A 13,829-nucleotide genomic window follows, 5' to 3' on the forward strand; every position below is an offset into this window, starting at 1 on the left:
TTCTTGGGATGCAACGCAGTATTCTTCTTCCTCCAAACACGACGGGTTGAGTTTATACCAAAATGGATACATGGATGATACAGCAGAGGATTGGGAAAATAACATGTGGTCGGATGAAACCAAAACAGAACTTTTTGGTATAAACTCAACTCGTCGTGTTTGGAGGAAGAAGAATACTTAGTTGCATCCTAAGAACACCATACCTACATCATGCTTCGGGGCTGTTTTTCTGCTAAGGGGACAGGACGATTGATCCGTTAAGGAAAGAATGAATGGGGCCATTTATCGTGAGATTTTGAGCCAAAACCTCCTTCCATCAGTGAGAGCTTTGAATAGTAGACCAAATACTTATTTTCCACCATAATTTATAAATAGATTCTTTAAAATTCCTACAATGTGAATTCCTGGATTTTTTTTCACATTGTCTCTCACAGTTGAAGTGTACCTATGATGAAAATTACAGACCTCTGTCATCATTTTAAGTGGGACAACTTGCACTATCAGTGGCTGACTAAATACTTTTTTGCCCTACTGTATGTCTTCCTGGTTTCCTCAGGTAACATTTGTTTCTGCAGCAGCTGCCATACTTTAATAATTGGGGTAACAGGAGAGAGGGCACGGTTTTAACCTGCTAGGTGGCGAGCAAAGCCGGCGACAAAAGCGTAAGACGATAAACAACACAAGTGTTTTCCGTCACTTTTCTACGGCACGGGCTCGTTATACACATAGGCAAATGAGAGGGGGGGGGGGGGGGGTTAAAAAGCATTTACAATGCGGGGCCTCAGCAGTAGAGGCATGGGAATTCCTCAAGAACAAAATGAAGAGCCTGCTCATGGAAAGGAGAGATACGTTATTGACAAAAAACATGATTAAAAAAAGCTAATAGTCATTTAATTACCAGCGTAATGGGGATGAATCCCTATAAGATAAAAAGACACTTGGAAGAAATGCATACATTTGCTGTACAATTAATCACTAAATACAGAATGTTATGCATAGTTTAATGATTTGTTTTGTATTTGAAATAGAGCTGAATCCCAATAAAAATTGTGCATTAATCATGTATCCAATCAGAAATACTTTAATAATCCCCGAGGGGAGATTATTTTTTTTCAGCACAATCCCATTCAAGAGCAGACAAACATTGCAGGGAGACCGAACAGGATCGCTGACGGGTCTGCCAACTTTCGGCGCACCTTATAAAAAAGGTGAGAAACAGGTAAACGCTGGGGGATTGGTGGGGGGAAAAAATTCAGTCTGAGGCCCTGTTTACAATAAACTGGATAATTTTATCCAGGGTTAATAACACCTAACCTTGTTGTCCACACACAACAATGCCACCGTTTAAGACTCCTGGCCCCCTCCGTCCGCGGGCGCAATGCCACTTAGTACGCATGTGCAAAAAACATTTTTAAATCCACCGGAGCGTCCATGTGCTCCAAACTCTGCAGTAGGTGACTTTACTTCACTGTGAAGTTATTATTTAAAAGATCTATATTGTAAATAGTTTGCTTTGCATTTTCAATTTGTTTGCTCTGTTTTGTGTGCAGGATTGTTAAATTAAAATGTATCTCCTTTGAACAATATCCAATGGTGTGGTATTTCAATTAACTAGAATCCAGTGTGCTGTGGGGCCCTATTGTAGATGTGTTGTATCCGAAATAGCTGCAATCACCTGTTGCCTTTTCTTAAGGTATTGATTTGTGATTTCCGAAAGCACCTGTACACATAGAAGGAGAAACACGAGCATGTCTGAATGATTCAACTCCATCTTTGTTATGAAGCTGACTATGGCGCGTTCTTTAAGAGGTCTCTTCCTGTGTGGGCGGGGTCTTTCTGGCCTCACTTCCTGTCCAAACTCACTTTGTAAATGATTAATGAGCCCATACTAAGCTAAGTGCCGGAGATTCAAGAATCACACGGCTGACTTACCCGTGTAAACATTTTCCTGAGGTGGGGGACCTGAAACGCTGGTTTAGTGTGGCTGAAACGAGGCTTAGGCTAAATGATTATTCTTTAAAGGGTTAAACGACTTAGTGTAGTCATGGCCTAAGCCTGCGCCCTGGAGAGGGGGTCCAGAAAAAAAAAAAAACAACATATACCCAGTGGTGGCCTCTGCGGTTTTCCAAGCCACCGTCTGCTAGGGTGGGGGGAGCATGGCCAGAGACAGAAGCAGACCCAACAAAGCAACCAAGAGAGCCGACTTCACCCTCGGCCGCCCACTAACTCACATTTTATTTCGATTGCACATGCTCTTTTACTTTAACCGCACATTGTTACCTGGAAGGTGGCATGGAGTCGGTGCAAAGATTAGTAAGGAGTCAATGACGGGTGAGCTCACTGGTAAATTTCAGTGTAGAAAAAAACTGTTTCAAAATTTTAGCCAAATAAATGAATATTTTTAAAAATTGTGTATAAAATTGTCAATACAATTGCATTTACAGTAGGTCAAAATATTGTTGTCTTTTTTTTAACATTTAATTTAAATACAAACAAGTATTTCAATGCAAATATTCGATCCATGTTCTTTCATTTATCCTAGGTCTGTTTTTTCGGGGAGACCCAGACTTCTCGGTCTCAGGACATCTGTTGCAGGTCCACTGGAGAAACACAGAGGTGTTCGCAGGCCAGCTGTAAGACATAATCCCGCCAATGTCCAAGGGTAACCCAGGTCCCCTTCCGGCTTAGACATGCCTGGAACACCTTACCGACAATATGTCTTAGAGGCATCTGGACAAGATTCCCACCTCAAATGGTTCCTCTGGAAATGAAGAACAGCTCCTCAAGGATGATCGAGCTCCCCGCTCGGTCATTTTAGTCACCCAACCACCCTGCAAATGAGGGCATTCAATTCGGCCGCGTGTACCCGTGATTTTGCTCTTTCAGTCACTTCCCAAAACTGGTGAACATAGGTAGGGGTATGGATAGTAGATAGTAAATGTCTAACTGTTCTTCCAGCCAATTGGCCGTTTTCTACCTCAATAACTTTTTCAGGAACTTTCCCACTTACTTTAAGTTATCCCCCGTGTTTCCACCAAAAACTACCTTGGTCGATGTACAAACCCCGTTTCCATATTAGTTGGGAAAATGTGTTGGATGTAAATATAAACGGAATACAATGATTTGCAAATCTATTTCAACCCATATTCAATTGAATGTACTACAAAGACAAGATATTTTATTTTCAAACTCATAAACTTTTTACTTTCCAATTAATAATTAACTTAGAATTTCATGGCTGCAACACGTGCCAAAGTAGTTGGGAAATGGCATGTTCACCACCGTGTTACATCACCTTTACTTTTAACAACACTCAATAAACGTTTGGGAACTGAGGAAACTAATTGTTGAAGCTTTGAAAGTGGAATTCTTTCCCTTTCTTGTTTTATGTAGAGCTTCAGTCGTTCAACAGTTCAGGGTCTCCGCTGTCGTATTTTAGGCTTCTAATGTGTCACACATTTTCGATGGGAGACAGGTCTGGACTGCAGGCGGGCCAGGAAAGTACGAAGCCACGCTGTTGTAACACGTGCTGAATGTGGCTTGGCATTGTCTTGCTGAAATAAACAGGGTCGTCCATGAAAAAGACGGCGCTTAGATGGCAGCATATATTGTTCCAAAACCTGTATGTACCTTTCAGTATTAATGGTGCCTTCACAGATGTGTAAGTTACCCACGCCTTCGGCACTAATGCACCCCCATACCATCACAGATGCTGGCTTTTGAACTTTGCGTCGATAACAGTCTGGATGGTTATTTTCGCCTTTGGTCCGGATGACACGATGTCAAATATTTCCAAAAACAATTTGCAATGTGGACTCGTCAGACCACAGAACACTTTTCCACTTTGCATCAGTCCATCTAAGATGATCTCGGGCCCAGAGAAGCCAGCGGCGTTTCTGGATGTTGTTGATAAATGCTTTTCGCTTTAGTAGAGCTTTATCTTGCACTTACAGATGTAGCAACAAACTGTATTTAGTGACAGTAGTTTTCTGAAATGTTCCTGAGCCCATGTGGTGATATCCTTTAGAGATTGATGTCAGTTTTTTATACAGTGCCGTCTGAGGGATCGAAGGTCACGGTCATTCAATGTTGGTTTCTGGCCATGCCGCTTACGTGGAGTGATTTCTCCAGATTCTCTGAACTTTTCAATGATAGTATGGACCGTAGATGTTGAAATCCCTGTATTTCTTGCAATTGCACTTTGAGAAATGTTGTTCTTAAACTGTTTGACAATTTGCTCACGCAGTTGTGAACAAAGGGGTGTACCTCGCCCCATCCTTTCTTGTGAAAGACTGAGCATTTTTTGGGAAGCTGTTTTTATACCCAATCATGGCACCCACCTATTCCCAAATAGCCTGCACTCCTGTGGGATGTTCTAAATAAATGTTTGATGAGCATTTCTCATCTTTATCAGTATTTATTGCCACTTTTCTCAACTTCTTTGTCACGTGTTGCTGCCATCAAATTCTAAAGTTAATGATTATTTGCAAAAAAAAAAAAAAATGTTTATCAGTTTGAACATCAAATATGTTGTCTTTGTAGCATATTCAACTGAATATGGGTTGAAAATGATTTGCAAATCATTGCATTCCGTTTATATTTACATCTAATACAATTTCCCAACTCATATGGAAACGGGGTTTGTAGTTCTTCTGGAATCTTTTGGAGTTCCTCCTAGCTATTTGTGACTTTTCAAAGCTACCCTGAACATTCTCAGGGGCGGGCTCTGCTGTCGCTTATTTGTTGAACAATGTTGGGGGCGTTCCTAAAACGTATATTTTTCAAACACACGACCGCCAGTACAGAGTATACGAGGATGACTTGATTATTTCTTGTGTATTTCTATTACAACAAAACGTGACAATGAAAAGAAATTTAAAAAAGTATACTTCATTGCAGTGTTTTTACTCAGCTTTAGTCTTTAAACTGTATGCAGTTTAATGTTATTATTTTTACAAACTTCATTTCGATTCACAAAGCTATGAGAAGTGTAAGGGCTCTTTTAAACATACTGTATTTACAGAGGAGTATGAAGCTGGTCTCGAAGCAACAACCTCACGTGCTTACTCTTCTGACTTTGTAGTGTAAATGTGAAATAAAGGAGGTAGTACACAAGTGGAGTGAAGGTAAATGGCTCAAATTATAAACTATTTACCTAATTACATGTTGTAAAATCAGTCAGTGACACTCTGTGTAGTTATTAGCCTCAACCCGTGTAAATAGAATGCTAATGCTAATAGGCTAACGCTAACGCCTATGTGTTGGTGTTGTCGGCATGATATGAACCCTGAAATTTACTACTTATATATTATTTAAAGCGGAAATGGACCATAAGGAACCACCCGACCCTCATTAATTCATCATTTACTGAGAAGACGACTTTCTGAGTGTTGGACATTGCGGACTAAGGCCTGACTTTTCATTAACAATTTGGTACACTTTATTTTTTAAGTCATATGGTTTTGTATATTATTGCTTTGTATTTAATTTACTTGCTTTTTAGTGAAATAACTATGACCTAATATTGTCTTTTTATTTGCATGGTATGAGTGTAGAAATATGGTAAAGCACTCGGAGTCAACTACCCTGAACTGTAAAATGTGGCGGAAACACAAACCACACACTTCTACAGGAACCTCTAGTTCCAGGAACTACAGGTGGAAAAGGGCCTACTACTGCAGAAGCTGCACCGTTTCACCTGTCGATATCACGCTCCCTCATTCCCTCGCTCATGTACAAGATCCTGAGCTACTCCTCCTCTGCTCCCTAACCAATGGCTGCAATCCGCCTTAAGCCAGCTGAGAACTATGGCCTTGGTTTTGAAGGTGCCAAGTCTCCTCTCAGAAGCTTCACACTCAACTATGAACCGCCTCAGCAAGCGCTGGAGGTCACGGCTTTGTGAGGCCATCTGAACCATATCATCCGCAGATAGCAGAGATGAGATCTTAAGGCTCTCAAACTGAACACCCTCAATGCCTTTTCTGTCAATAAAAAGTATGAACAGAACCAGTATAGAAGGGCAGCCTTGGCCTAGTCCAATGTTCACAGTGAACGTGCTCAACTTACTGCTGGACGAAAACTGTACCACCTGTAGCTGAGGTTTGACTAACGGTCTTGCCCTTCCCTCCAGTACTTTGTAATAGACTTTCACAGGGAGGCTGAGGAGTGTGATCCTCTTGTAGTGCCAATACCCTCTGGTGACGTTCCTTGAAAAGTGGGACCACGACATCAATCCACATGTACTGGTCCCGACTTCTGTGCAATGTTTTAGAGATGGGTCATCTAAAACAGTCCTATAACATCCAGGGTCTTTAGGAATTAAGGGATAAACTCGCCTTGCCACTGAGGAGTTTATGGACCACTTCAGCAATGTCAGCCACAATGATGGACACATCTGCATTTGTATCCTCAGAATCTGCATCTCCTAAAGAAAGTGTGTCAATTGGGTTGAGAAGGGTCTTAAAGTATTGTTCAAACATGATCAGGATATTATGGCCAAACCGTGGTTAGCACAGAAGTCTGATAACATAGCACCGCAGAGGTTTAATTTGGGTAGGCTATTCCTCCCAATCGCACCCAGCAAGGTCATACCGTTGTTGCCAACATGGGCATACAAAACTCCAAGAAGAACTACAGAATCTTCAGTAGGGATGCTCTCCAGCAACCACAAGATAGACTCCAGGTCCAAATGCACCGAGAACAGTCAGGACCTGCTCCTGACAATTGGAATCACAATTAATAAAAAAATTTAAAGTGTGATGAATCAAATTTGGAAAATGAACAGTTTGACAGGAATGACACAAAAGAAAGAGCAGTGAGTCAGCAGAATTTTGAGTGAGTTTATTCAGAAGGACAATACAGTCTTGATTGTGCCTTTTAAGCAATATTCAAATTACCCTTGGAATTCAATTACAACATGATTAGTAACATGTTCTTTGCATTCGTTTAATCATCAAACACATGTAAGCATTATTTAGTTTGAGTGTTTTTATTGGCACTTGACATAGTCATCATGTCTGAATTATACCTTAAACATAATCAAATCCTCCTTGCACGAAAGTCAACCTTGCTCCCAAATATTCTGGTTTAAAAACCTCAAACTGGCCACAGAAGGCAAATATTAATGTAATATAAGTCAGTCAACTTCCAACCTTTCAAGAAGGAACATTTACTAGTACTTACTTGAGAAAATTAATGGGAAATATGACGGTGAATAGTAAAAAATTGTTGATGATAAACATGCAGATGTGATGACAGCACACTGATTAAATAGTTGGGTCATTTACACTTCAAGGCATGTGAATGAACTAAACGGAAGACCTTAAATACATAAGAACCCTGAAGTACCATTTGATGAACTCATCTATTTATGTGCGTAACTGTAATGGTTTGTCAAAGACGGTCATATTTCATTCTTGAACTGTAATGCATTATAAACATTGTTAAGCAATGTGGCGCAAGAATACTGCAAGAAAATAATTATGGGAATGATCAGAAGCTTTACATTACCTTGTGGGATATATTCACACGCAATGATTCCACACAACAATCAGACAGACGGCCATAACCATATTTTGTAGGGAATATTACCTTCAAGCGTATTCAGTGCTTTGCATATTCAAACAGCAGCATTGACTGAACGATAAACATTATGCAAAGAGGCAGCAAAGAAGTATAATGAGGATAGTCACTTCCCTTTCACTTTTGTGCTTGAAAAATGATTTGAAAATGCTTTTCGTTTTAGATTTACATGTTGCTGTCTGACAAATACCAAAGCACCAAATTATCTGACAACATAATGCAAATGTTGCAATGAAGCTAAAAGACAACACAAAAACCACAGTTATTTCCACAAATCACTCATCTTTTTTGTGTTTGTGTAAATTAAATCTCCTTAGGGTGGAAATATGTTAAATGCATCTCATCTTTAATATTACTAGTTCATCATTTTAGTAAGATATGCTCCACTCTGCAGGCACCTAGTGGGAATGAGCATAAATTATATGGTGTTTTATATCACGCTGATAGAACTCTATTGATTTATTAGGCCTACAAAACCATATTTGGCTGTGAAAGCGCCCTATTTGGAGAACAATGTCAGTTCCGGAGCATCAAGTTTCCGTCTCCAGATCTATAATAAAAATGTGCACTTGTAAATCGCCAAAGAAAATATTTTCAAGCCCAACAACAAAGATAGACTATTATTTCAACGAGCGTTTCATTCTAATCATACCTGTCAACATATGCACTTGTAAATAAGGAACATTTGTGAAAAAAGAGAAATTCTGATCTTTTTCACTATCATTTCCATTACAATCTACTTCTGCCTGCCTACTGCTGGCCCATGTGTTGCACTGTTTCCCTCTTACATTGCTGCTCTACCTTTTTTTTTTTTTAAATAAAAATTTACAAGAAACGACATAAACAGTAGGTGAACATTTTGAGGGTAGACAAGGATGGTTACCAACCAACATAAGTTACTTTTAAACAGCTACCAAGTACACTTTGAAAAAATAGTAGGTCAAGAATGTAACGCCAGTAAGGTCACACTTAAGCACATGTTAGAAGGCAATCAGTGATCATTTTCCAGAAAGGAAAAACAAATTTTTATCTACATAAGTAGTACAGTATTCATGCAAAAATGGACTAATCTACTCACAAAATGCTCCTTCATTACACCTGGAGTATAAACATGCAACATAGTTGTAAGCGTCTTCTTTGCCTGTCCAACAGTTGTGGAGGTAAAAAAAAACAAATTTATTAGATTAAATTATTTCTTTGGAACGGTGACATAACAGAAAAGCAAGGAAGGGTCAATGACGTTGTTGGTTTGACATCTTTACACATGAAACAATCTTGGATTCCAACCAAAATACATTCTCGAGAAAAAAGTTTGGCTTTAGGTACAAAACCACGTACCTTCTTGCAAAAATAACTACTTGATGGCAGCAAGGGTAATTAATCAAGTGATTTCCCTGATCATTTTGTATCATAAAGGGCAAAGTGGTTGAACAGGTATCAGGAATGATGATACTATTTATAGCAGAGAGTTAATAAACTGCACATATGTAACTTTGGATGTAAGAGAGTCACATTAGGAATAACACAGGCTTTAACACTGTAGGATGCAGCTGATTTCTCTCAAAAGAATAAAAAGCAAACCTAAAGATAACTTTTCAACACGTAGCACAGATGATTTAAGAAAATATGGTAAGATAACTGTTTTGTTAATGTCAGTACCAGCAGTGTGATTCAACAGCTGCTTTTTGCACCTCACTCACATCAAGATGAGTCACAAAGTCAAACAAGTTCATATTAATAATTTAGTGTTAACAGACTATGTAGGAAATCCATGATTAAAATAAATGATTTGCTTTGGACTCTTCTAATGAGACAAAAAGAAAGAAAAGTGCTGTCACACACTGTACTACAGTACTTTCCAAAAAAAGAAGCATTTAAATGCAAAAAGATTCATCATTCATATTGCCACATCACTTCTTATAGCAGGCATTTTGTACCAATGTTAAAACAGCAGTGTCATTGACAAGGTCAGGGTAGGCAGATACAGTAGCAATCCACCTAAGCAATATATACAATTAGTATTCAAATGTAACAGAGCTGTGTCAGCATCTAGTAAGTAAAGTAAAAGGTAAACTATGGTAGGTAACATGAATACAATCACATCAGTAAGTTGCACTGAATTGGAGATGAAAGCAGGTAAAAATATAACAAACTGAATTGTATATACATTAGAATAATGGAAATGGTAAGATGAACTCAAAAACATGCTAAAAGAGAAAACAAGTTTACCAGCATAATATAAAGCAAGATGCAAAAAGATGATTATTGCACTTCATATAAGTAAAATCATTCCCCACAACAAAAGAGAGATAATGGTCGTGAATGATAGTCGTCACACTTAAAAGTAAACAACCCTGGAATTAAGGCTAGGAATGTTAAAATTGTTCATTTAAAATAGGCAAAAATGACGAGGAAGCAACTCTGGAGTAAACGGTTACCGTCTGGACTAAATGTGGCGGATTTAAGACGTGCGCTACAGCGTAAACGCAAATGTTACATACTCATTCATCACAATCACCTGTTAATAAACAATATTAACTTGTTTTATACAGCATCTAGTAAACACAGATTTGGCTTTTTTCATACTTGAAGAGATTCTAGGAAAATGATATAGGCTAAGTCTGCAACAAGTGCAAACAACAAAACTTAATTGGAGCCATGTGCTATGTGTTCAATTAAGTCATTATAAGTATCTCAAATGCATATAGCATTGGTAGCTTTAAACAATTTATAACTGGAAATATCTGATTTGAAGAAGGAACCATGAGCACAGTATAATAGTTTCATTTAAGTTGATCAAGCCTAATTCACCACAAGATGCACAACCGACTGCCAAAGTATATTGCCTGTGTCGCTCCTTCATCTACTTCTTACCCATTTTACCAGCCTTTTTCTTGGGTTCATAGGGTGTTCGCAGTATGCTTGGCGTCTCCTCCATGACACGTACCAGCAGGTCATCTATGTAATCTTCCAGCTCCCTGATATGGGCATCTTTCTTTTTTACCACTTCTTTATGCTTGATAAGTTCCTGCACCACTTCTTCAAAAGACATGTTTCTATAGGGTGCCATATTTGCTTGTGTTGTTGCCTGGAAAGAAGGGAAAATACACAAATTGCTTAATTTCCCCTAAAAGGTGTCTCACCTGTTCTGCTACGTGCAAAGAGACATTGATTAATATATCTTTAGAGCATGAGACTACCTTTTAAGTGCTGGACAAATAGATCACAGTGAGGTGACAAATTGTGTTGAGTGTTGCTAATAAAGGCCAGTTGGAACACATTAAGATAGTAGACTTAGAAGTGACATGTCAATGAATTGTATGGATGGAAACCCTGACCTGCAGTGACTCTTACTGCAGAAGTTCAGCTCCAGTTCAGTGATGGTCTCAATGAGAGTGGTTATTTGTCTAGAGCCCTGTGATTGCCTGGTGACCAGTTCAAGGTGTAGTGAACTGTAACTGTGAAATGTAAATAAAAACTCCTTTCCTCTACTCATTTAGCCACAAAACCATATTGTACTTTTTTAACAATTTTGCAAAACCACCAGCTCTAACGACATGATTTGTTGGCTCACATATTTTCTTACCCTTTTTGCTCAAATGAGACCATACTATTTCACCGGCATAGACATTCTATGCAAGGATCTTATTGCATGAGAACCACAGTAGCTGTAATCATTTTTAATGAGGGAGCACTTTATCACCTTAATGCTGAATATCCTCCCCTAAATCGATAGCGTGGCAAATGGTTGACTGTTTAAAATACCACAGTTATCATCCTGCACTCCCATGCCTCGACTACTGAGTATAGACAATGCAGAAGGGCACTGTGTTGAACTGTTCGCCAGGTGCCTTATCACTTTTAGGAGCACAAAGGCTACTGAGGAGTGGGCGGGTGCAGGGTAAAAGTAACGATACTGACTTGCAAAGAAACAAAAATGCAATTAAAATACCACACTTGGCCATCTAAAACAATGACATTATGTTTAAAAAGCGTGACATCATTAGGCCAATTAATCAAACATTCAGAGTCAATAACGCTAACATTAAGGTTTAATGCATTTAAAACTCTGACATTACTATGACGCATCAGGTAAATCTTTCACTTGGCTCCTTTTTAGTGTGCGACTTGTGCTGCTGATCTAAATAGCACAATGGACAAATATGTGTCTATTCACTTCATCAAGGGATGCAAAGTGAAATAATGACAGTTGTATGGAGTTGGGTTTGATTGAAAGCAGCTGTGAATAACTATTGACTATCTAAATTTGTATACAAACCTTGTAAATGGACATTACATTCTTATGTCACTAAATGAAGTATGATTAATGATGTTACTTAAATATGTTTTTCTCATTCGCAAAAATATATCTACTGAGGCAGACTCACTAAAGTACTTATGTTATCTACCTAATGTTGTGTACTCATTACTGACTGATAAAACATACACAAATTGTTTTAATCTACAAAATCCAAAACCAGTGAGGTTAGCACGTTGTGTAAATTGTAAATAAAAACAGAATACAATGATTTGCAAATAAATTTCAACCTATGTTCAATTGAATAGACTGAAAAGACAAGATACTTAACGTTGGAACTGGACAATGTTATTTTTTGCAAATCTTAGCTGATTTGGAATTTGATGCTGGCAACATGTTACAAAAAAGCTGACACAAGAAGCAAAAAAGACTGAGAAAGTTGAGGAATGCCCATCAAACACTTATTTGGAAAATCCCACAGGTGAACAGGCTAATTGGGATCAGGTGGGTGCCATGATTGGATATAAAAGCAGCTTCCACTAAATGCTCAGTCATTGACAAACAAGGATGGGGCGAGTGTCACCACTTTGTGAATAAATAAGTGAGCAAATTGTCAAACAGTTTAAGAACAACATTTCTCAACGAGCTTCTGCAAGGATTTTAGGGATTTCATCATTAACGGTCCGTAATATCATCAAAAGGTTTAGAGCAGAGGTCTCAAACTCAATTCACCTGAGAGCCACTGGATGCAGAATCTGGGTGAGGCTGGGCCGCGAGAAAAGATTTCTTAGAAAAAAAAAATGTTTGCATACTCCTCAGCGTGTCTAGTTGTATAATGGCGTTTCAAATTGTATTCCTTGTGCACCGCAACTTTCTCTGTGCAAATACGATACTTCGGGGTACCCCTGTGCTCAACAAAGAAATATTGCATCTCCCACTTTTCTTGGAATTGTCTTTGCTCATCACAAACCTTACTCTTCACTGCAGGCTTTGAAAAAGACATGTTTGGGGTTGTGGAATATAATTGTATTTAGCCGACGCAAAGAGAATAATGTTACTTTCGCAAAGTGTGTCGTTCTGCTTTTCCTCCCTACAGGAACCAGGGGCGTCACCAGACAGATTTCACTGGGGCACGTGCCCCACTGTTGATCTGCAGTGCCCCAGTAAAAATTTCACCAATAAAAAAAAAACGCTTCAGTTTTAAGTCTACATAATATAGACAACAGTGCACATACTACTTAGTATGGTAATTGATTGCTACTGTATTCACTCCACCTAACAATGAGCACATGGCTAATTAATATGGTAATTTATTCACGTGTGGATCGAGGCTTCAGTTGAGAGAGAGAAAGAGAGAGGATGAGCATCACTGCTGAGGTAGGTAACGTTAGCCAACAACAATTTGTTAATTACATTATTTTGATTTTGATTTGACTCAAACTGTAACTCCTATATGGATTTAAGAAAGTTATTTGCCCGCAGCAGGGAAGAAGCAGCAGGAATGATAGATGTAAGTGAAGTCCTAGCTAGCTAGGCAACATCATTGTCTTAAGTTGATGCTAAGTTAGCAAACGTTATTCCTTGTATCAAGACAAACAGATTAATTTGCTGTACGTGCTGTCGGGGGAATTTCCAATGAACATGAAACATAATGTTGGTTATTGTCTGCTGGTTCTGCATCAATGATGCTTTAAAGTAAGCATGTGTGAGTTGAGTGCTTCTCAAATGGTTTATCTTCAGGAAGAATTTTTTTTTTTCCATATCAAGTCGTGAGCCAAATTTTTAAATCTTTCAAGTTTGGTGGCGACTTGTCCAGGGTGTACCCCGCCTTCCGCCCGATTGTAGCTGAGATAAGCGGTAGAAAATGGATGGATGGAAGTTTATTTCACAGAAAAATAGCTCAGTCGACTTGTCTTGTTAATCGGTGTGACTTTGACTAAAATAATCTTGTTTTGTCACCAGAAAAATGGCTACAGCTAAAGCATCTGGT

At 38.7% G+C, this 13,829-nt stretch overlaps 1 protein-coding gene across 2 annotated transcripts in view; it reads right to left on the bottom strand.

The window, feature by feature from the left end:
- Positions 1-13,829, bottom strand: part of LOC133559229 (rab11 family-interacting protein 2) — a 74,596-nt gene that overhangs the window by 39,757 nt on the left and 21,010 nt on the right. For both annotated transcript variants that reach the window (XM_061910785.1, XM_061910786.1), the window contains exon 6: positions 10,456-10,669. In XM_061910785.1, coding sequence (XP_061766769.1) covers positions 10,456-10,669 — 214 coding nt within the window. The remainder of the gene's footprint in view (positions 1-10,455; positions 10,670-13,829) is intronic.

This window comes from Nerophis ophidion, linkage group LG09 (genome assembly GCF_033978795.1).
Source record: "Nerophis ophidion isolate RoL-2023_Sa linkage group LG09, RoL_Noph_v1.0, whole genome shotgun sequence".
In the NCBI taxonomy this organism is placed as follows: domain Eukaryota; kingdom Metazoa; phylum Chordata; class Actinopteri; order Syngnathiformes; family Syngnathidae; genus Nerophis; species Nerophis ophidion.